The sequence below is a fragment of the Salvelinus alpinus genome, chromosome 10 (genome assembly GCF_045679555.1).
Source record: "Salvelinus alpinus chromosome 10, SLU_Salpinus.1, whole genome shotgun sequence".
NCBI classification, from domain to species: Eukaryota; Metazoa; Chordata; class Actinopteri; order Salmoniformes; family Salmonidae; genus Salvelinus; species Salvelinus alpinus.
This window is the reverse complement of record NC_092095.1, coordinates 63,176,992-63,198,003: the sequence shown is the minus strand read 5'-3', so window position 1 is coordinate 63,198,003 and position 21,012 is coordinate 63,176,992. Positions and strand designations below refer to the sequence as shown.

Here is a 21,012-nt window from a genome sequence, read left to right as displayed (position 1 = left end):
ATGCTCTTGGAGGTGGGGCTGGTTAGCTGGCTGCTGGGAGGTGGAGCTGGCTGCTGGGTTTCACTGGAGGTAGACGACGGGAGGGTGTGGGTCTGTGTGTGTCCTAGTCACTATGGAGACAGTGGAGGGATGTTAAGAGTTTTCAGGAGGCTCAATCAGAGCCCCCCTGCACCAAGGCAGTGTTAGGATCACATCAGGAGGGGACTGGGTTTACATAGCATGTGGACAGACATCATCGTTAAAAGAGAGAAGTGGATTCCATAAAGTCTCACCCTGTGAAGACCTCGGTTGTGAAGTTTTCAGCCAAACTAAGTGTCAGTTCGCTACACTTAACCTTGGTGGCATTTAGAAGAACCGGTCTGAAACATGTTAATCCTCTTGAATAATCAGTGTGTGTCCTGCCTTACATTCCTCAGGCCAGGTTAACCGTCACCCTCAGCCAATGAGGTTTCTCCAGATCAGAGGCCTGTCTCTTTCCTTAAGTAAACACACACACAGGTGAACTAAACAGGCTTCCAGGGATTGTTTGGCAATCTGTGTCTCTGTGCTAGGGTCACAAAGTAACTAAATCTGCACTGTGCACTCCACACCGGCGGCACACGCCCATCAGGCAGAAGTACATGTGGCGTGACATAATAAGTTGGTCAGATCATCATGAGAACCACATCAGAAAACATGGATGGGGTGGAAGGCCACAGTACAGCATGTCATCGTGGCGATTGTCAACATCAGCAGGGTTTCTTTCCCATGACGTTGTGTGTGCCCTAGGTCTGTTTTGGTGTAAAAATAGCCAAAGCACAGGCCTTGATTAGGATATTTGAGTGCTTCTCTCCAGGGCTTTAGTGGCTCCTTCACATGAATATATTTGGTCTGAAAGTGTCTCGCTCCACCTTTTTCACTCTCCTTCATCTGTTCTGAAACTAACAGAGACTATTATGGTGGATGGGATCATGTGAGTTTTAGTAAGTTTCACAGAGGGATCTCCTCTCAGTATTTACTATTTTCTACATTGTAGAATAATAGAGAATGTCAAAACGATGAAAAAACATGTGAAATCATGTAGTAACCAAAAAAAGTGTGAAAAAAATCGAAGTATATTTGAGATTCTTCAAAGTAGCCACCCTTTGCCTTGATGACAGCTTTGCACACTCTTGGCATTCTCTCAACCAGCTTCACCTGTAATATTTTTTCAACCTTCTTGAAGGAGTTCCCACATGCTGAGCACTTGTTGGCTGCTTTTCTTGCACTCTGCAGTCCTCATTTGGGTTGAGATAGGGTGATTGTGGAGGCCAGGTCATCTGATGCAGCACCATCACTCTCCTTGGTCAAATAGCCTTATACAGCCTGGAGGTGTGTTTTAGGTCATTGTCCTGTTGAAAAACAAAATGATAGACCCACTAAGCGCAAACCAGATGGGATGTCGTATCGCTGCAGAATGCTGTGGTAGACATGCTGGTTAAGTGTGCCCTGAATTCTAAATAAATCGGTGTCACCAACAAAGCACCATCACACCGCCACCTCCATGCTTCAAGGTGGGAACCACATATGCGGAGATCATCCGTTCACCTACTTTGCGTCTCACAGAGACATTGCGGTCTAATGTCCATTGCTTGCGTTTTTTGGACCAAGAGAGTCTCTTCTTATTGATGTCTTTTTAGTAGTGGTTTCTTTGCAGCAATTTGACCATGAAGGCCTGCTTCACGCAGTCTCCTCTGAACAATTGATGTTGAGGTGTCTGTTACTTGAATTCCGTGAAGCATTTATTTGGACTGCAATCTGAGGTGCAGTTAACGCTAATGAATTTATCCTCTGCAGCAGAGGTAACTCTGGGTCTTCCTTTCCTGTGGCGTTCCTCATGAGAGCCAGTTTCATCATGGCGCTTGATGGTTTTTGCGACTGCACTTGAAGAAACGTTCAAAGTTCTTGACATTTTCAGGATTGACTGACCTTCATGTCTTAAAGTAATGATGGACTGTCATTTCTCTTTGCTTATTTGAGCTGTTCTTGCCATAATGTGGACTTGGTCTTTTACCAAATAGGGCTATCTTCTGATTGTCTCAAATGCATTAAGAAGGAAATAAATTCCACAAATGAACTTTTAACAAGGCACACCTGTTGAGTAGGTGGAATGAGTAGGTGTGTCAACTTTTGACTGGTACTCTGTGTGTGTGTGTGTATGTATGTGTGTGTATATATATATCTCACACACACACACATGTTGGCAAAATGCAATCTGGATAACTATTTTTAATCATATGTTGATAGTTAATGTACCAATTATATGACAATGGAACAACACACAACATTCAGATTTTACTGACTTACAGTTAATTTAAGAAAATCGGTCAATTTAAATTAATGAATTTGGACCAAATATATGGATTTCACCAGACTGGGAATGCAGTTGTGAGGCCTGTTGGACGTACTACCAAATTCTTTAAAATGACGTTGGAGGCCGCTTATGGTAATTTAATGTTAATTTCTCTTTCTGGCAACAGCCCTGGTGGACATTCCTGCAGTCAGCATGCCAATTGCATGCTCCCTCACTTTGAGACGTCTGGGGTGTTGTGTGACAAACTACACGTTTTAGAGTGGCCTTTTATTGTCCCCAGCACAAGGTGCACCTGTGTAATGATCATTCTGTTTAATGAGCTTCTTGATATACGTCAGGTGGATGGAATATTTTGGCAAAGGAGAAATGCTCACTAACAGGGATGTAAATTAAATTGTGCACACAATTTGAAAGAAATAAGCTTTTTGTGCGTATGGAACATTTCTGGGATCTTTTATTTCAGCTCATGAAACATGGGACCAACACCTTTTTTTCCCCCCCATGTTGCATTTTATTTTTTATGTATTCATTCTGATAGGCCCTAATAGCAACAGCTCATATCGATGCCAATGGAGTCCCCTCACGCCTCCCTCTCTGTTCACCTTTGTCCTCTTAGTTGACTTGATTCCTCTCCATTGTTTGTGTAAACATCCCTAAGGGCAATTATGTTTATAGCTCTCTTATCTAGAAGTGTTGGGTTAAACCAGTGCTTAGATTGGAGGAAGTTGGTATAACCCAGTTGAAGGAAGTGATGTCCCAAAGGTATAGAAATTAATTTAATTATAAAATGAAATGGAATGGCACTGAATGGTCTCTCTGCATAACGTGAATTGCTTGAAGAGCAAGGAATTCAATTGAGAGATCAATACAAATGGAAAAGCAAGGTGGTGAATGGATTGTGTCTTGTGTATGCATGTGTCTTTTTAAAGTCTGACTTGATAATGAAGGTCAATGTCCAGACTCCAAGGCAGCATGTGTGTATGAGGATGCAGGCGGTGCTCAGAAGAGCCTTATGTTGTGGTTATTGTCTGGTACGGCTGCAGGTGCCTGTTCTATTACACCGGAGTGTCTGGTCTACTGTTTCTAACAGCTGAGATGCCGTGTTTGCTCTTCGTCATTAATCTCTGAAGATTATCTCACAAATGGTTTATCAAGACACAACTTTTCCAGCACTACAGATTTAGCAATTTAGCAAAGTTCTGCTTTGGCTATTTAGATCAGTTTCGATTCAGTTGAAAGAGCCCTCATGGTTAACTTTTATTTAACCTGTATTTAACTAGACAAGTTAAATATGCAAGCCTGGCAATTTTCCTTTCACTTTGACTTGAGGTTTCTGTCCACAACACCAAGGACTGATTGACCACAAAAGCATGAAATAACACAGTGGCTTATGTATTTTCTCTCCAGATGATGAGTAGTGTTCAGCTTGTAAATAGTAGTTATTCATTGTCTAGTCAGCATCATGTTGAGGCCAAGATTAGATTTAGTAACACGTGGTTAATCTGTTTTCTTAATTTTATTAACCTTTCTCCGTTTAATTTTTGTCTTTCCGTTGCTTAGACGTCACACCAGTTATTATATATAATGCAATAGGTGTCTATCATGGTTCCACCTCTTCTGGCTAGCAGCCAGTATCATTAGGTTTCTTTTACATTTCTCTACAATATGCAGAAGATTCATTATCTGATTCACTTTATCCCCTGGCCAGCATTCAGCAGGTTTAAAGTTCTCTAGACAATCTCTATAATATGCAGAAGAGACTTTTGCGTTGTTCCGTTGCTTAGTTGGAACAGGAAATGGCTTGTGGCTTTTTAGTCACGATGCTGACTGACAATGCATCTGTTCCTATTTTTATAGGCTAAACGTCGCACCTCTTCTCCACCCACGGCGAACTAACACCGCCAAGCCTCCCATCTATCTATCTGCTGACATTGCTTAAAAAAACATTCAGTCTACATCAGAAGTTGGCCAATGCACGCCACGCAGAAAAGCGATGTCCTAGTATTTGCATTTTGAAACCTCAAGAATTTCGAGTGATTGACTGTTCCACGGGGGCCTTTTTCAGTCAGTCAGTGGCCCATTATGACCATTAAACAACGCATGATGTGGCTTTGTTTGTACTCTGAAGCTATAGGGGGAAAACTACAGGGAATCTACCTCTGTTTACATTCTAAATAATATGATCTACAATTAATATAAGCTGAACACCGTCTGCATTGTTCGCCACCTGCAAATGTATGTTCAAACACAATTATAAACGCTGCAAAATGCAGGAGTGGAAGAGTCATTCTGAGAGAGGTCTGGTTGGTTGTAGAGCTCCTCTGTAAACACACAACCATACACACAGAGGGGTGTGTGTGATTTACCCAGTTGAAGGTCAATCTCCCATAGCGACATTAAGAGCATGTGCAGTTCTTTTCCGCCTCGCTCTCTTAGAACACACAAGACCACAGTAGTAGCACAACTAAGTTGTAATGTACAACTATGACTTCATAGAATTAATTTGTATTCCAAGTGTAGGCCTTGGAATACAAGGAATAATAAAACATATTCCTTGTTGCACTCCTACTTAAGAAGCAAGTGAGTTCCTGACATTGCATAACATTGGTCATGGATCCACAGTGACACCTTTTTATGACTTGCCTGTGTGCTGTCGGCTTATACTTGTTGTTCAGTGAAGTCATACTGTCTGTGGCGTGTGCAGGGAGCGGTTTCCCTTTTGGGTGCCTTGTTTCTCATGGAAATATCTTGTTTGTCTGAGCTGAATACACATGCAATGACATCTGTTTAATGCATATCTCTGACTTCAATTTTCTTTGCAAAAACTATTTTTGGGGGAATTACAATATGTACTCATAGTCAGTCAAAATGATATAGGGGAAACAACCTTGCAGTAGATCACTTGTTTTTGCAAAGCGGGTTTGGCAGGTTTCCTGTCTTGTTTTGGCGGTTGCCCTGAGCTTTTACATGTTAACCTGATTTGCATTACACACACACACTTTTTTTTACATGTTAGGCAATAGGAAGTAGGACTGCAGCATTAATGAAAAGTCGTCCTTGTTTCCCTTCTCTTCCTCACTATGGTTCCTCTTTTTTCTCCCACAGCTCACCCTTACAAAGAGGGAACAGCAGGCCCATACGCTTTGAGCCGCCAATGCTGGACTTCCATGAACAGTGAGTTAACTTCCTCTACCTACAGATACACCTGCAAGTAGCCTAGTGCTTAGAGCGTTCGGCCAGTAACCGTGAAGGTAGCTAGTTCGAATCCCCAAGCCAACAAGGTGAACCATCTGTCAGTGTGCCCTTGAGCAAGGCACTTAACTCTAATTGCTCCTGGGTCGCCGTTGATAATGGCAGACCCTGGCCGTGACCCCACTCTCCGAGGCTGTCTCACCCCACTCTCCGAGGCTGTCTCACCCCACTCTCCGAGGCTGTCTCACCCCACTCTCCGAGGGTGTCTCACCCCACTCTCCGAGGGTGTCTCACCCCACTCTCCGAGGGTGTCTCACCCCACTCTCCGAGGGTGTCTCACCCCACTCTCCGAGGGTGTCTCACCCCACTCTCCGAGGCTGTCTCACCCCACTCTCCGAGGGTGTCTCACCCCACTCTCCGAGGGTGTCTCAGGGAGAGTTGGGATATGTAACAAAAACACATTTCCACACATGTGGACACACACGTGTTTAACATAGGGCTGGGCGGTAGACTGTATTTTACTATATACCGGTATTTATGCACAGACCGGTTTGGGTTTTCACTTTACCTTCTATAACTGTATTTGAATGTTTGGTTTGTTAAATGTGATACGCCGTGTGTGTGTAACGTCCATTTTTATAGTTTACTCCTCTACTTGAGTCATCCCTCTCCTCTCTCTCTCCATGGTGCTTTCCACACAGACCTAGTCCCACCCCCTGTCACTCAAGGAGTGCATTTGTTATTGCTTGACCACGACACTTTCGTTCAGATTGCATGGTCAACGCAGCATATGCAACAATGTTGATGCCAACGATGTTGCCACTTTGATCTTAATATAAATCCACAAGCGTTCTATAATTACATTATTTGTTTGATTCTTACATCTGCAAACAGCTAGTTTGTATTTTCTTAGCAACTTAAGCTAAATCGTGTTAGCCAGCTAATAAAAGTACTGAGTCAGAGCAAACGTAGCTAGCTAATACAGCCTGATACCAGTACTGGTGGAGGCTTAAATCAGCATGTTGTTTGTGCAACAGTATCTTCTAAATCAAAGAGGAATAGGCAAAGAATGAATATGTTGGCTATATGAATAAAGATTTAATGTAGCCAAAGATTATAGGGTCCCCAAGGAAACACTGAACATCACTTTGGTTCCTACCCTGTCACAATAACTCGTCCATGGCATTTTCATTTGTTGTCATGTCAAACAACACTGTATTCAAAGTGCCCACTATTATTTATATTCTAACTATAGAATTATAATAAACATTATTTTCCCATGATTCTAAAAGTTCACCCAAGTGTTTTGATCTAATTCACAATTGCAACATTTGGTTAAAAATAAGGCCTAGTATTTTTGCCCATATCATGGCAGTGTGGAAATGATCTCAAATGAGTCCAGGAAATGCAGATGTTGATGGAAATGCTGGAAATTATTTTAGGTTGAAGTTGAATTGAACAGTATAAACCAATCAGAATGGAGAAAGACCCATTGAAATAATTTAGAATATATGTGTTGCAACCGTAGGGTCACACACTACTCATAAAGCAAATGTAGAACTTTTATTAATCAAAAACATAAAATACTGTCAAAAATTTGGAAAATAACATATGATATGATATTTTGGCCATATCGCTCAGCCCTAGTTTAACAAGCATTTCGCTACACCCGCAATAACATCTGCTAAATATGTGTATGCGACCAATACAATTTGATAATACAGACATGTGTGAAATGGGACAAATTCAACCATCAACTATTCTGTTTATTTTCTTCCTGTCACTTTGTTGAGATTTACATTCTGTGCATCACCCTCTCAGATCATTTGACAACTTGGCATTGATACGTTTTAAACGTGCTCTTATCTGCTGAGTATTTCCACAGTTAAGAGAAGAGGCCTCCTGGAGCATGATCGTTTTATCAACATCTGTTAGGAGAGACAAGGAAATGGAAATAAAACTGATTTTCTTTGAGACTCCATTTGACCCCATTAGGCCTATATGTTTCTGACGGCTGTGTTTCTGACAGCTATATGTTGGTGCGACAGCTATGTTTGTGCGACAGCTTTCACAACATTGTTTCTTTTCCTGTTCCCAGGCCTGTTGGAATGCCAAAAATGGAGAAAGTTTATTTGCACAATCCTAGTGCAGAGGAAATAAGCTTGATATCTATATCAGCAACAACTGCACATTTTCATGCATCATTCTTTCAAAACAGGGTGAGTAGCTAATAAGTATAACCCTATGGCTGTGTCCCATTCCACAAAGATGCAGCATTTCAAGGCAGGATGTCAAAATTAGCGTGTCACAATCCCAAGGCACCTTTAAATGCTGCCTACCAATTTCATCTTAAATGTCAGTCACCTACTGAGGAAAGTGCTAGCTACAAATGTAAGTCCTTTTGGAGCAGGCAGGTAGGCATCAGGCAGGTAGGCAGCTAGCTTCCTTTTGGTTTGGGACACAGCCAATGTCTCCTGTCTTGAGGTGTGTCCTCTTCTACAGGCATACGCATGGCTTGTTCAGAGGCTGAAAGAATAAGCCCTGTGTTTGTCGGTGGACAGAGGCTCATTTATCCGGCCATTCCGATTCCCCTGCCTGTCAGTCTGACCATGTGACCTGGCTGTTATGGGTATCATGTGCTGGTTTTGTACTTTTCGAAAAACAAGAGGCACGTGCTCAACTGTCAACATTCCGCCATCTTGGGCCTTTTAACTGAATTGTAAAACTCATGACAGCTCTGAATCCAGTGCACTCCTGAGCAGAGGAGATGGTGAATGGTGTGACTGCTGCTCAGCATGTTTGAGTCCTGAGAGTAGAGCAGGAAAATCAAGTCAAATAAGGAAGCATGTTGGCTGGAGCAAAATACGCCCTCTTTCCACCTGGTCTTTAAAAATTCTTATTGTTAAAGAGATTTGTTTGTCTGGCTGTCTTCCAGTATCTTATAAAACGATCTATGGCATCATGACAAGAATCTTCATGTTTACTGCTTTATCACACCCAAGACTGATCTTAATTGGTTGGTTACATTTACAGTTCCAAAAGTAGCTTGACCTTTTGATTCCAATCTTTTGATTGGATAATTGTTGTATTCTTTCTCTCCAGTTAATTCATCCCATCCCTTCTCTTCTCTCCCTGTAGATAATTCCACCAGGGGGGAATACGTCGTTTGATGTGGTCTTCCTCGCTCGAGTAGTAGGAAATGTAGAGAATACTTTATTTATTAATACCTCGCATCATGGAGTGTTTACATATCAGGTGTGTATGAATACATATGTTTAAGGAATCATGTCATATCTATACTAATAATTAATCATAAAGTGTTTACATAATGTGTCACTATGTATACTAATAATTCTGTAATATGTCTGTCTACTGGAGGTGTGTTCCTGGACACTGTATATAAGGATCCTTTGTGGGTTGCATTTTCTGCTGGTTTTCTCCCTTGCCTGCCACTTGGAAACCAGTTGACACTGTGATCCTCAGTCTTAGTCCCTGCTGTAGGTTCCTGCTGTAGATCATGAGTCTCATGTTGTTGGTGTCTTATCCCCTGCAGGTGTTTGGTGTGGGCATCCCCAACCCCTACAGGCTGCGGCCGTTCATCGGGGCCCGAGTCCCAGTCAACAGCAGCTTCTCTCCACTCATAAACATCCACAACCCACACAGTGAGCCACTGCAGGTAGTGGAGATGTACTCTAGTGGAGGAGACCTGCACCTGGAGCTCCCCACAGGGCAGCAGGGAGGAACGCACCATCTGTGGGTGTGTATAGATCAGGACAGTCGGAGGCTGTTAGATTATTATCCTGTTACTTCTACACCATTAGAATTGGAATTGAGACAAATACCTGACCAGAACGGAATTTTAATTGGGCAACTACTTGACCCCTGAATAGAAGGACTAAACATGTCTTTTCTGTTCTTTCTTCCTGTGTGGTTGTCAGGAGATTCCCCCGTTTGAGACGAAGGGGGTGATGAGAGCCAGTTTCTCGTCGAGAGACGCAGACAACCACACGGCCTTCATCAGAATCAAAACAAACGCCTCCAACCAGGACGAGTTCATCATCCTGCCTGTAGAGGTGGAGGTCACCTCGGGTACGTTTCCAATAGCAATGCCTCACACCATATGTTTCCAATAGCAACGCCTCACACCATATGTTTCCAATAACAATGTTTCCAATAGCAACGCCTCACACCATACATTTCCAATAGTAATACTTCTATACTTATCTGTGACTGGCTGATTGAGACATCTCCTGATCCTGTGTGTCTTTGTCCTCAGCACCAGGAATCTACTCCTCAATAGAAATGTTGGACTTTGGAACGCTACGCTCACAAGGTATGCTGTGTTCACTTCACGTTTATACCCTCATTCTCCAATGGGTCAGGCTTTCGTCAAATATTTGAGTGATTTGGACGTTTCAAAATGATTCTTGGGTGATTTGATTAGTTTATTGTATTTTCTGTTGAAACGTTTTACAGATCGACCAAAGCAGTTGAATTTGCATCTTCTCAATTCCGGAGCAAAAGATGTGCAAATAATGAGCGTTCGAGCGACGCCGTCAAACGATGCCATCACAATAGACTTCAAGGCCATCACGCTAAAAGCTGGAGAACATAGATACACCAAAGTCGCCAGTATTAGTTTTGATGGTAAGTGAGCTATATTGCTCAGTACTCCCCATACCTTCTGGAATTTCTCCTGCATATTGCACCTCTGCCTTTTTGTTCCAACCTGTTTTGACACGGTTTTGTTTTTTTGATTTCCAGCATCGAAAGTTCAAAAAGCTTCCCAGTCCTCTGGTAAAATAACAGTAAAAGCGAAAGAGAAAAGCTACTCCAAACTTGAAATCCCATACCTAGCTGAAGTTCTAGATGGGTAGGTTTTTCTGTTTCCTTGACCAATAACAATGACAAATAGTTTATTTAACCAGTGAAAAGAGAAGTATTTTTTTTTTTTTACTTTAACGAATCACTATTACACAATTTCGGAACATTTGAAACGTCTCCACTAACTCTCCTCCATCTCTGTGTCAGGTATTTGGGGTTTGACCATACGGTCACATTGTTCCACATCAGAGACAGTGTGTTAGAGCCAGTGGTCAAGCCCATCCACCTCACCAACACCTTCCACTTTGCCATCCGCATCCATGACGTGTCCCTTCCAGATGAAGCCAAGACCATGTTCTTAGTGAGTAACTGTTATGAACTGTATCGTGTTCCAGAGGCCTGTTGCTGTTGGCCAACTCAAAGCTTCCAACCCAGCTTAAATACAATTACTAATCACGACCCTCAAGTCTTAAGATAAGAACTAGCTACTTTATTGATCCCTGAGGGGACTTTGGTTTGTCAAGTATTAAACATGTTGAACCGCTCTGTTGTCCTCTGAGTGTGTCCTAAGGTGGCAGCGTATATATGAACGGTCCCGTGTTCTCCTCCTCAGGTGCAGAACTTCAGTGAGCCGGTGTTGATCCCCCCTCAGGAGTCTCGCTACATCTTCTCCCTCCACTTCCAGCCCGTCCGGCCCTCCAATCACATCGACAGCAACATCCTGCTGGTCACCAATGCCTCCAAGTTCCACCTCCCCGTCCGCGCCTACACTGGATTCCTGGAGGTACTGCAACACACACACACACTGGGGAAATAGTGTACACACACAAATTAAATCCTTCACACACTCAAGTACATTGTGGGGGAAACACCTGCAAATGCATATTGTTATGAAACCCATAACTAGAACTTGACCTCTTGGTCGCCAGTCTAGGCAGATTATCATTTGTTCAGATGGTGACTAAACATAAATATGTGCAAAAAGGAAAATTCTGAACGGGCATACCTAAACGAAAGATTTCAAATCAAAACGAAAGGCCTCAGGGCCACCAAACCAACCAGCAGAATCACGTCTTGCAAGCTGGGACACTGACTGACGATCACCTGATGTGCTTATCAACCTGGCTGAACAAGGTTCCTGCTGCCCCCTGGAGGAATGGTGTGTGGAAGTGTACCCTGGATAGGGTGTTGGTGCATGTCCTAATACTAACCTGGCCCCCATATCATAACAATATACTCATTTTTCTCTTCCTCCCCTCCTCCCAACAGCCCTTTGTCCTGCCGCCCAGTCTGCAAGAGAACTTCCTGGACTTTGGTGTTCTCAGCGCTACAGACACCAGCAGCATCCTGTTTGTGGTTGTCAACAGCAACCCCATCGAGGTGGGCTCACCCTCAACACCCCTCTGCTCTGTAGACATCCCATAATAAAGCAGTACAGCTCTTTTTGAATGCATGCGTAACCATGGGTAACTATTTCAATGCTTCACTAGAGGTGGCTACCTAGTATCTCTCCTTCACCTCAACTTGATTGGATTAGTGTGACGGAAAAGGACACGAGTCATTTTCTCACTCACTCACTCGTACAGCTGGTGATCCAGCCGTGGCTGCTGACAGGAGAGAGTCTGAGTGTGGAGCTGTTGAAGATAGAGAGAGGCAACAGAACCACGGTGCTGTCCAAGACCAGAGAGCTACACAGCGCCTCAGCTTCTCCTCACAAAACGGTAACAGCATCACAACTACTACTGTCCCTGGACTGGCAGAATCTAGCGGTACTTGGTTGGAGATAATGGATGTCATTAAAGCCTGCTATGAAATATATGTTCTCTCCATTTGAAATATTAGTTTATTTTTTAAACATGTTCGTGTCATCCAGAGTGACTCAGGCATTCATCTTAACATAGCTTGGTGGGACAATCACATTTTCACTCAGTCGGGGATTCAAACCAGCAACCTTTCTGTTACTGGCCCAACCTCTTAACCACTAGGCTACCTGCCGCCCCTACATATTTTCTATGTGAGCACTCATGGTCCTGTACAGATGGAGTAGAAAGGAGGTGTGTATAGATAACTACAGAATGCTGTGTTCATCTGCTAGGAAACACCAACAAAGTGGCCTTGTGTCAGAGCAGCAGGTAAAGTAGATGGAAATCAGGAGGCTGACTGACGGCTCTGTTGTTCCACCTGCAGGTGATCCTAGCCTCGGGCTACTACGCTGCCTTCCGGGTCACCCTGGTGGCTAAAGACCTGGAGGGGGCCTACGACGGAGCTATCCACATCACAACAGACTACCAGGTATACCTGGCAACTGGCCCGTTGAAGTGCTACTGTCACTAAGTCCTGCTATTTGAGTTGCTACGGCAACTATATACGTTTTAGTTTTGTGAAATTGTTCTATTTGGCCAGGGCTCACTTGAAATAGAGATGTCAATCTCAACGTAACTTCTCTGGTTAAATAAAGGACACACACACACATAAACAAAAATCAATACATAAAATGCATTCATTTGTTCATTGCTCCTGTGTGATGTTTAAGATTTGTCAGTGATTTTCATTCTTCTTCTGTAAACAGATATTAACGATACCAGTGAAAGCAGTCGTTGCAGTGGGCACGTTGACCAGCTATCCCAAACATATTGTCCTCCCGCCATCTTTTCCGGTTAGACTAACGATATTTTACTTGTCGTAGATTGCTATATTGTTTTGAGTGTATCAACAAAAAAAAAGTTTTTTGCCTCTATAATATTATCTATGTGTTTTCTGTCCCTCCCAGGGTAAAGTAGTGCAGCAGAGTCTAAGCATGGTGAGCTCGTTCTCTCAGAAGGTGACCCTGCAGCAGATCCACTCTCTGACTGAGGACTCACGTTTCTACTACAGGAGACTGAAGAACAACCGGGACGAGCTGGAACCCAAACGCAAGTCGAAAGTCGCCAAGATTTATTTTGACGCCAGCTTGCAGTGTGGCGACCACTGTTATGTGGGAGTACCGTTTGTTCTGAAATGTGAGTATTTTTGGCGTTATTCTTTAATGGTTTCTGGTTAGTTTGCGCTGTACTTAGCGAACTTGTTCTTAATTAAAACATCTTGAACTTCTTTCAGCTGAGAGCAGACCGCCTGGGCTGTCAATGCAGGAGGATATGTGGGATGCGGATGTAGATTTGTATCAAATGCTCCGTCGGCGATGGAAAGCGCTGAAGGAGAGTTCAGGACACATGGCGGAGGCGGTGTTTGAGGCCAACGCTGACCTCCAGAAGAACATTGAGACCAGAGTGTCAGCTCAGCTGAAGTGGCCTTCTATCATGAACTCTTCCCAGCAGGTCCTGTTCCCTCTCACCAGCCTCACCAGCTCATCGGTGAGGCGGATTCATTAACATCTGTTCTATGAGAAGATCTCAATTGCATACTCCTCACGTCCTCTCAAAACCCATTGGATGAGAAAGCCAAACCTCCTCTAATGGGTTTTGAGGAGGGGACAGGGCGCGAGGAGTATGCAATTGAGATCTTTCCTATGTCTAGCTTAGAATACTATACTGAACAAAAATATAAACGCAACATGCAACAATTTCAATGATTTTACTGAGTTTATAGTTCATATAAGGAAATCAGTCAATAGATTTTTTTTTAAATTGGGCAATAATCTATGGATTTCACGTAACTGGACAACTGAGGAGCCAGGCTCAGCCAATCAATACGTTTTCCCCACAGAAGGGCTTTATTACAGACAGAAATACTCATCAGTTTCATCAGCTGTCCGGGTGGCTGGTCTCAGACGATCCCACAGGTGTGGAAGCCAAATGTGGAGGTCCTGGGCTAGCATGGTTACTTGTGGTTGCATGGCCGTTTTGACATACTGGCAAATTCTGGCGGCTTATGGTAGAGAAATTAACATTCAATTATCTGGCAACAGCTCTGCTGGACATTCCTGCAGTCAAGATGCTAATTGCGCACTCCCTCAACTTGAGACATCTGTGGAATTGCGTTGTGTGACAAAACTGCACATTTGACTGTCCCCCGCACAAGGTGCACCTGTGTAATGATCATTCTGTTTAATGAGCTTCTTGATCTGACACCTGTCAGGTGGATGGATTATCTTGGCAAAGGAGAAATGATTACTAATAGAACATTTCTGGGATCTTTTATTTCAGCTCATGAAACATTGTACCAGCACTTTACATGTTGCGTTTAGATTTTTGTTCAGGATAGATTGGCAGGCCCAGGGGGGTTCCCTGACCATGTGGCCAGAGCAACTCTAAACTAAGGCTATAACTAGAGCCAAGAGTTTTCCTGGTCAAGTCACACAGTCAGGAACAACTCGGGGTCCTGTACATGCTACTGTATTGAGCCTTCTGTTCTAACCAGCAGTCTTCTGTTGCCAGGAGATAGAGGTTGTCTTGGAGAACCCAGCTGACGTTCCTGTCTATGTCCAAGTCCTGCCGTTAGCCCTCTATCCCAACCTCCCGGCCGTCACCCACAAACTGGCACAAATGTGAGTAGCCTTCAATATGCACTTGTAGTTTGCTAATAGTCATTTTGTCTGTCACCCCTTTTGGCAAGATGTTTCATGTCACACTGATGGGGTTTCTCCACCATAGAGTTAGAATGAATAGAAAATAATTCTAGAAGGTTTTCTATGGTCTTAACTTATTATTCTTTCATGCCAGGTTTTCCCTGGAGCGGCTCCCACACTTCAACCCCGACACAATGGAGTTCCAGGTACACAGAAACCACGTGAGTTTACTTTGCTCTGTCTTTTATTCCTGTGTTGTGCCAGTTGATCAAATACAATCATTTCGCAATGAATGTTTGAGACTTGACTCTCTCCTTCCCCTTTGCAGACGCCCGTGGCCAGAGGCAGCGCAGGCTTTGCCGAGGGCTCGACGACACAACCCTACGTTTACAACCTAATGCTGCAGCCAGAGGAAGTGAGGTCGCTACGTGTGAAATTCTCCCCCGTCAGCAACCACACTGTTTCCTCTCTGCTTATGCTCAGGCATGTTACCCTATAGCCTGTAGGACTTAACCAAATGTCCTCTTACATAAGTCTCTTGTTTGTGTCCCAAATGGCATCCTGTTCCCTATATTGTGCACTACTTTTGACCAGCGTCTATGGCGGTTGTGGTCAAATGTAGTTCACTATATAGGGGATAGTGTGCCATTTTAATGTACAGTGTTTATTTATTTTTGATTCTATTTAACTAGGCAAGTCAGTTAAGAACAAATTCTTATTTACCATGACGGCCTAGGAACAGTACCTTGCTCAGGGGCAGAACGACAGATTTTTACCGTGGCAGCTCAAGGATTCGATCTAACAAACTTTCGGTTACTGGCCCAACACTCTAACCACTAGGTGCCGTTTATGCTAACTGCTTGAGGTCAGGATCACTCTGAAGTTCCGGCAAGCTCTGATGTTGCTTCTTAAAATCTGCACCTCTTTGAGGGCAGGGTGCTGATTTGAGACGTTGAGCTATGAATATCTCTGTTGGACTGAGGAGGACGGGCAGAAGAGCAATATATTCTCCCAGTTGCTGTAGCAGCTACAGGGTTACAGAGAGAAGTCAGCAGTCAGACCATACAGTGGGGCAAAAAAGTATTTAGTCAGCCACCAATTGTGCAAGTTCTCCCACTTAAAAAAAAGAGAGGCCTGTAATTTTCATCATAGGTACACTTCAACTATGACAGACAAAACGAGAAAAAAAATCCAGAAAATCACATTGTAGGATTTTTAATGAATTTATCTGCAAATTATGGTGGAAAATAAGTATTTGGTCAATAACAAAAGTTTATCTCAATACTTTGTTATATACCCTTTGTTGGCAATGACAGAGGTCAAACATTTTCTGTAAGTCTTCACAAGGTTTTCACACACTGTTGCTGGTATTTTGGCCCATTCCTCCATGCAGATCTCCTCTAGAGCAGTGATGTTTTGGGGTTGTTGCTGGGCAACACGGACTTTCAACTCCCTCCAAAGATTTTCTATGGGGTTGATCTGGAGACTGGCTAGGCCACTCCAGGACCTTGAAATGCTTCTTACGAAGCCACTCCTTCGTTGCCCGGGCGGTGTGTTTGGGATCATTGTCATGCTGAAAGACCCAGCCACGTTTCATCTTCAATGCCCTTGCTGATGGAAGGAGGTTTTCACTCAAAATCTCACGATACATGGCCCCATTCATTCTTTCCTTTACACGGATCAGTCGTCCTGGTCCCTTTGCAGAAAAACAGCCCCAAAGCATGATGTTTCCACCCCCATGCGTCACAGTAGGTATGGTGTTCTTTGGATGCAACTCAGCATTCTTTGTCCTCCAAACACGACGAGTTGAGTTTTTACCAAAAAGTTCTATTTTGGTTTCATCTGACCATATGACATTCTTCCCATCTTCTTCTGGATCATCCAAATGCTCTCTAGCAAACTTCAGACGGGCCTGGACATGTACTGGCTTAAGCAGGGGGACACGTCTGGCACTGCAGGATTTGAGTCCCTGGCGGCGTAGTGTGTTACTGATGGTAGGCTTTGTTACTTTGGTCCCAGCTCTCTGCAGGTCATTCACTAGGTCCCCCCCGTGTGGTTCTGGGATTTTTGCTCACCGTTCTTGTGATCATTTTGACCCCACTGGGTGAGATCTTGCATGGAGCCCCAGATCGAGGGAGATTATCAGTGGTCTTGTATGTCTTCCATTTCCTAATAATTGCTCCCACAGTTGATTTCTTCAAACCAAGCTGCTTACCTATTGCAGATTCAGTCTTCCCAGCCTGGTGCAGGTCTACAATTTTGTTTCTGGTGTCCTTTGACAGCTCTTTGGTCTTGGCCATAGTGGAGTTTGGAGTGTGACTGTTTGAGGTTGTGGACAGGTGTCTTTTATACTGATAACAAGTTCAAACAGGTGCCATTAATACAGGTAATGAGTGGAGGACAGAGGAGCCTCTTAAAGAAGAAGTTACAGGTCTGTGAGAGCCAGAAATCTTGCTTGTTTGTAGGTGACCAAATACTTATTTTCCACCATAATTTGCAAATAAATTCATTAAAAATCCTACAATGTGATTTTCTGGATTTTTCTTTTCTCATTTTGTCTGTCATAGTTGAAGTGTACCTATGATGAAAATTACAGGCCTCATCTTTTTAGGTGGGAGAACATGCACAATTGGTGGCTGACTAAATACTTTTTTGCCCCACTGTATATCTTTTACAGCCTTTGACTGTTTTTTAAACTTTCTCGATAAATTCATTTGTCGACTTGGCCATATTGGTGGTTGTGTGGATGAATGAATTGCAATTTGAATCATATGGTTTGTGTGAATAAAATCTAAAGTGCTGTTTATTGTTCTACTGATTGTTAAGTGTATGTCTCTCTGTCTCTACAGGAACAACCTAACGGTGATGGAGTTCCTGGTGGTGCAGGGTCAGGGCAGCTATGAAAGGCTGAAGGTAGGGGGCAAGGCCCCGGGACCAGGGGGGTTCCTCAGGTTCAAGATGACTGAGTCTCTACTGAAGGACTGCACAGACAGTGAGTGGTCTAGAATCCAGTTTGTTGTAGATCCCTGCATGCACAGACAGTGAGTGGTCTAGAATTTTGTTTGTCATAGATGTCCTGCATGCACAGACAGTGATTGGTCTAGAATCCAGTTTGTTATAGATGTCCTGCATCCACAGACAGTGAGTGGTCTAGAGTTTAGTTTGTTATAGATGTCCTGCATCCACAGACAGGAAACCATTACTTATAGGCGGGTTGAACTCCGAGAATAGTCTTGCAGAGCCCTTTTGATAGTTTGTTTATGCTTGTGTATTTGTGTAAATTATATATTTGATCTCTAGACACACAACCCTCTGCAGCTAAAAATAGATATGAATGAAAGAGGAAGTTGTCAGAGGTATGTGACTAATTAACTTTGTGAACCTTGTTTCAGAAATGAAGTCGAAGGAGCCGAACGTCACTCTGAGAAAATCCTTTAAGTTAGAGAACACTGGACAGCTGGAAATTAACATTCAATCCACTGAAATAAACGGACGTCTCTGTGAGGGATTCGGCTTTAAAGTCCTTAATTGCCAAGAGTTTTCACTAAAACCCAATGCTTCGAAAGAAATTGTCATATTGTAAGTAAACCTATAGCTAGCTGTTAAAAGATAGATAAATATCCCATGAATCACTACAATTGTTTTGTGCTTGCTTTGTTTAATCACTAGTACCTCCAATGACCAACGTTGATATACTCTCTTCATCTCTCTCAGGTTCACGCCGGACTTCACAGCCTCCAGGGTGATCCGGGAGTTAAAGTTCATCACCACCGGAGGCTCTTACTTTGTGTTCTCCCTCAACGCCTCTCTGCCGTACCACATGCTGGCCGCCTGTGCTGCTGTCCTCCCCAGACCCAACTGGGAGCTGGAGCTCTATGTCATCATCTCTGTCATCATGAGGTGAGAGGAAGAGCCTCACAAATAGAACACATTATAATTCTATGGGCGGAACCCCACCTAGACCGTGTGTTCCCTAGATTAGTTCAGCGGCCCAGTATCCAGAACTAGGCTCATAGGTTGCACCCCATATATCATGAATTATCTTGGCATATCAGCCTTTCTACATGTTCAAAATACATTTATTTAGCTACATTTCTTGGACAGATATTTCCCCTGTATCTAAGGCTGTAAGGATAACTAACGTTGCCTCTATCTGTTGTGCCCAGCTCTATGTTTCTGCTGGTGATTGTAGCGGCCTATCTGGAGGCCCTGGGGATCTGGGAGCCATTCAAGAGACGCATGTGTTTCGAAACATCCAGCACCTCCATGGAGACAGGGAGGCCCTTTGACCTCAGGGAAATAGTACGACTTCAAAGCGATGCACAGTGAGTTTGTTTTCTGAATGTAAATTTGTGTAAACTTTGTCTGACATATGTTGACGTTAGTATCTGAAATGGTTTGATGAGTAGATCAGAGATGTTTAGTATGTAAATATTATTTTATTCTATAATTACTAACTTCTCAGTATTTTGTCTCCCAGTATGAATGGGTACGGTGGAGAAGCCAACCACAACTCCCTGCGAGGGATGCCAGGCTCTGCCTCCAGGGTTGCTAGCAGGAACACCAGAGGAGGCCACAACCGAGGCCCCACACAACCCCCGATCCCCCCCTCCCAGCCAGGCTCCAAAGTCTCCGACAGCACCCCCTCCTCTGGTCAACAGGCCAGCCGCAAGGCCCGGAGCCCCAAGCAGCCACAGCCAGCTCCAGAGAACCAGCAGCACCCCTCACAGGCTGGTCCTTCAGCCCCAGGAAGAAATCCCCTAGATGGGCCACGCCGGCACAGCTCGGAGGACTCGGACTATGTGAGCCTGGTGGAGACCATGGATAAAGACCTGGACAGACCAGAGTCTGCTGAGGAGGGGGGGAATCAGGATGCAGTTCATGGCAAAGGTACCTACCTGGGTATTAGTATTAACCCTGAGAAACATATGTTTTGTGTTGAATTTGGATGGCCCTTAAAATGTGATTACCTGCTTATTTAACAACTGACTCATTCAGGGGTACACAGTACGAACACTCCTATTATTGACAGGGTTTTATTCAGTTCACTCAGTATACACAGTGTAATGAATCTGTCATCTTCTTCCCTCCTTCCAGCCAGTGCAGCCAAAGGGAAAGTGCAGCAGACTAAAGCCAAGACCCCGAAGAAGAAGGAAGAGAGGGAGAAGAGGAACAAGGGAAGAGCTCAGGGAGGAGAGGAACTGAGGGAGGACAACGATGACAGCTCCTCCACCACCACAGAGAACTCCAACCCAGACATAATGGAGGACAACAAAGGGAAGAAGAAATATGATACTCCTGAAGCTCACTCAAAGTCCAAGAACAAGAAGCCAGCAGCCATTACAAAGGAGAAGAGCCAAATGGATGCAAAGTCTAGGTGGGGTTTAGTTTATTTTTATTTAACCTTTATTTAACCAGGTAAGACCCATTTGAGGTTAAAAACTTATTTTGCGAGGCTGACCTGGCAAGAAGGGAAAACAGGGCAATAGCAACGTGTACATTATATTACCCAAAAAATACAAAATACACACAAGACAAAGTGTCAGAAGTTACAGATACAGTTGAAGATTAGAAAACAACTGCAGCTATCACAAACCGTGTCGTCGATCAGAGTCTTAAGTTTGGTTCCTCTTTGGTTATTCCGGCTTGTACTCATTTTTCTCAATGACCTCGATACAAAATTCAAATTCTGACATGCTCAGCTCTTAGTAAGTTCTGTACATCTTTGGGTTCTGTAGCCCAGGAGTAATCTGACTTGTGTGAAAAAGGGGGACAGCACTCACAAATAAAGCATTCCTTTTGTATTGTTCAGACGTGATTGAGCTTCCAGACATTGACCACTTTATTCCATGTTGTTTTTCCACAGCTCACTGGAGCTTCCATACGTTACCCCACTGGAAAACAAGCGCAAGAGCTTCAATTCCAAGAACGTGGTGGTGCAGCAGGCCCTGGCCAGCAGCTCAACAACAACTACCATAACAAGACCCATACCTCCTAAACCAAGAGGTCAGTTACTACCTTTCCAGCTAACTGACCTTTTGACCTTTCTGTTTTCTCACATTGACATGGCAAATGTCTTGTTTGGGTTCTACCTGCCTTTTTTCTGCTGACTTGGGCGACACCTTTTCAGGACTGTGTAGGGTTATGTTTGAGTCTAGTA

At 43.7% G+C, this 21,012-nt stretch overlaps 1 protein-coding gene across 2 annotated transcripts in view; it reads left to right on the top strand.

Moving 5' to 3' along the window:
• LOC139532552 (transmembrane protein 131-like) overlaps positions 1-21,012 on the top strand; it is a 31,359-nt gene that overhangs the window by 3,031 nt on the left and 7,316 nt on the right. Inside the window, exons 4-29 of one of the 2 annotated variants that reach the window (XM_071330311.1) lie at positions 5,438-5,506; positions 7,623-7,743; positions 8,663-8,779; positions 9,078-9,281; positions 9,463-9,613; positions 9,801-9,857; positions 10,001-10,171; positions 10,289-10,397; positions 10,556-10,709; positions 10,962-11,132; positions 11,618-11,728; positions 11,935-12,069; positions 12,536-12,640; positions 12,918-13,004; positions 13,119-13,347; positions 13,445-13,662; positions 14,722-14,831; positions 15,007-15,073; positions 15,181-15,335; positions 17,702-17,844; positions 18,245-18,431; positions 18,567-18,752; positions 19,019-19,177; positions 19,333-19,742; positions 19,950-20,229; positions 20,719-20,858. In XM_071330311.1, coding sequence (XP_071186412.1) covers positions 5,438-5,506; positions 7,623-7,743; positions 8,663-8,779; positions 9,078-9,281; positions 9,463-9,613; positions 9,801-9,857; positions 10,001-10,171; positions 10,289-10,397; positions 10,556-10,709; positions 10,962-11,132; positions 11,618-11,728; positions 11,935-12,069; positions 12,536-12,640; positions 12,918-13,004; positions 13,119-13,347; positions 13,445-13,662; positions 14,722-14,831; positions 15,007-15,073; positions 15,181-15,335; positions 17,702-17,844; positions 18,245-18,431; positions 18,567-18,752; positions 19,019-19,177; positions 19,333-19,742; positions 19,950-20,229; positions 20,719-20,858 — 4,046 coding nt within the window. Of the gene's footprint in view, positions 1-5,437; positions 5,507-7,622; positions 7,744-8,662; positions 8,780-9,077; positions 9,282-9,462; positions 9,614-9,800; positions 9,858-10,000; positions 10,172-10,288; positions 10,398-10,555; positions 10,710-10,961; positions 11,133-11,617; positions 11,729-11,934; positions 12,070-12,535; positions 12,641-12,917; positions 13,005-13,118; positions 13,348-13,444; positions 13,699-14,721; positions 14,832-15,006; positions 15,074-15,180; positions 15,336-17,701; positions 17,845-18,244; positions 18,432-18,566; positions 18,753-19,018; positions 19,178-19,332; positions 19,743-19,949; positions 20,230-20,718; positions 20,859-21,012 lie in introns of both variants that reach the window. The other variant, XM_071330310.1, reaches the window with a different exon arrangement.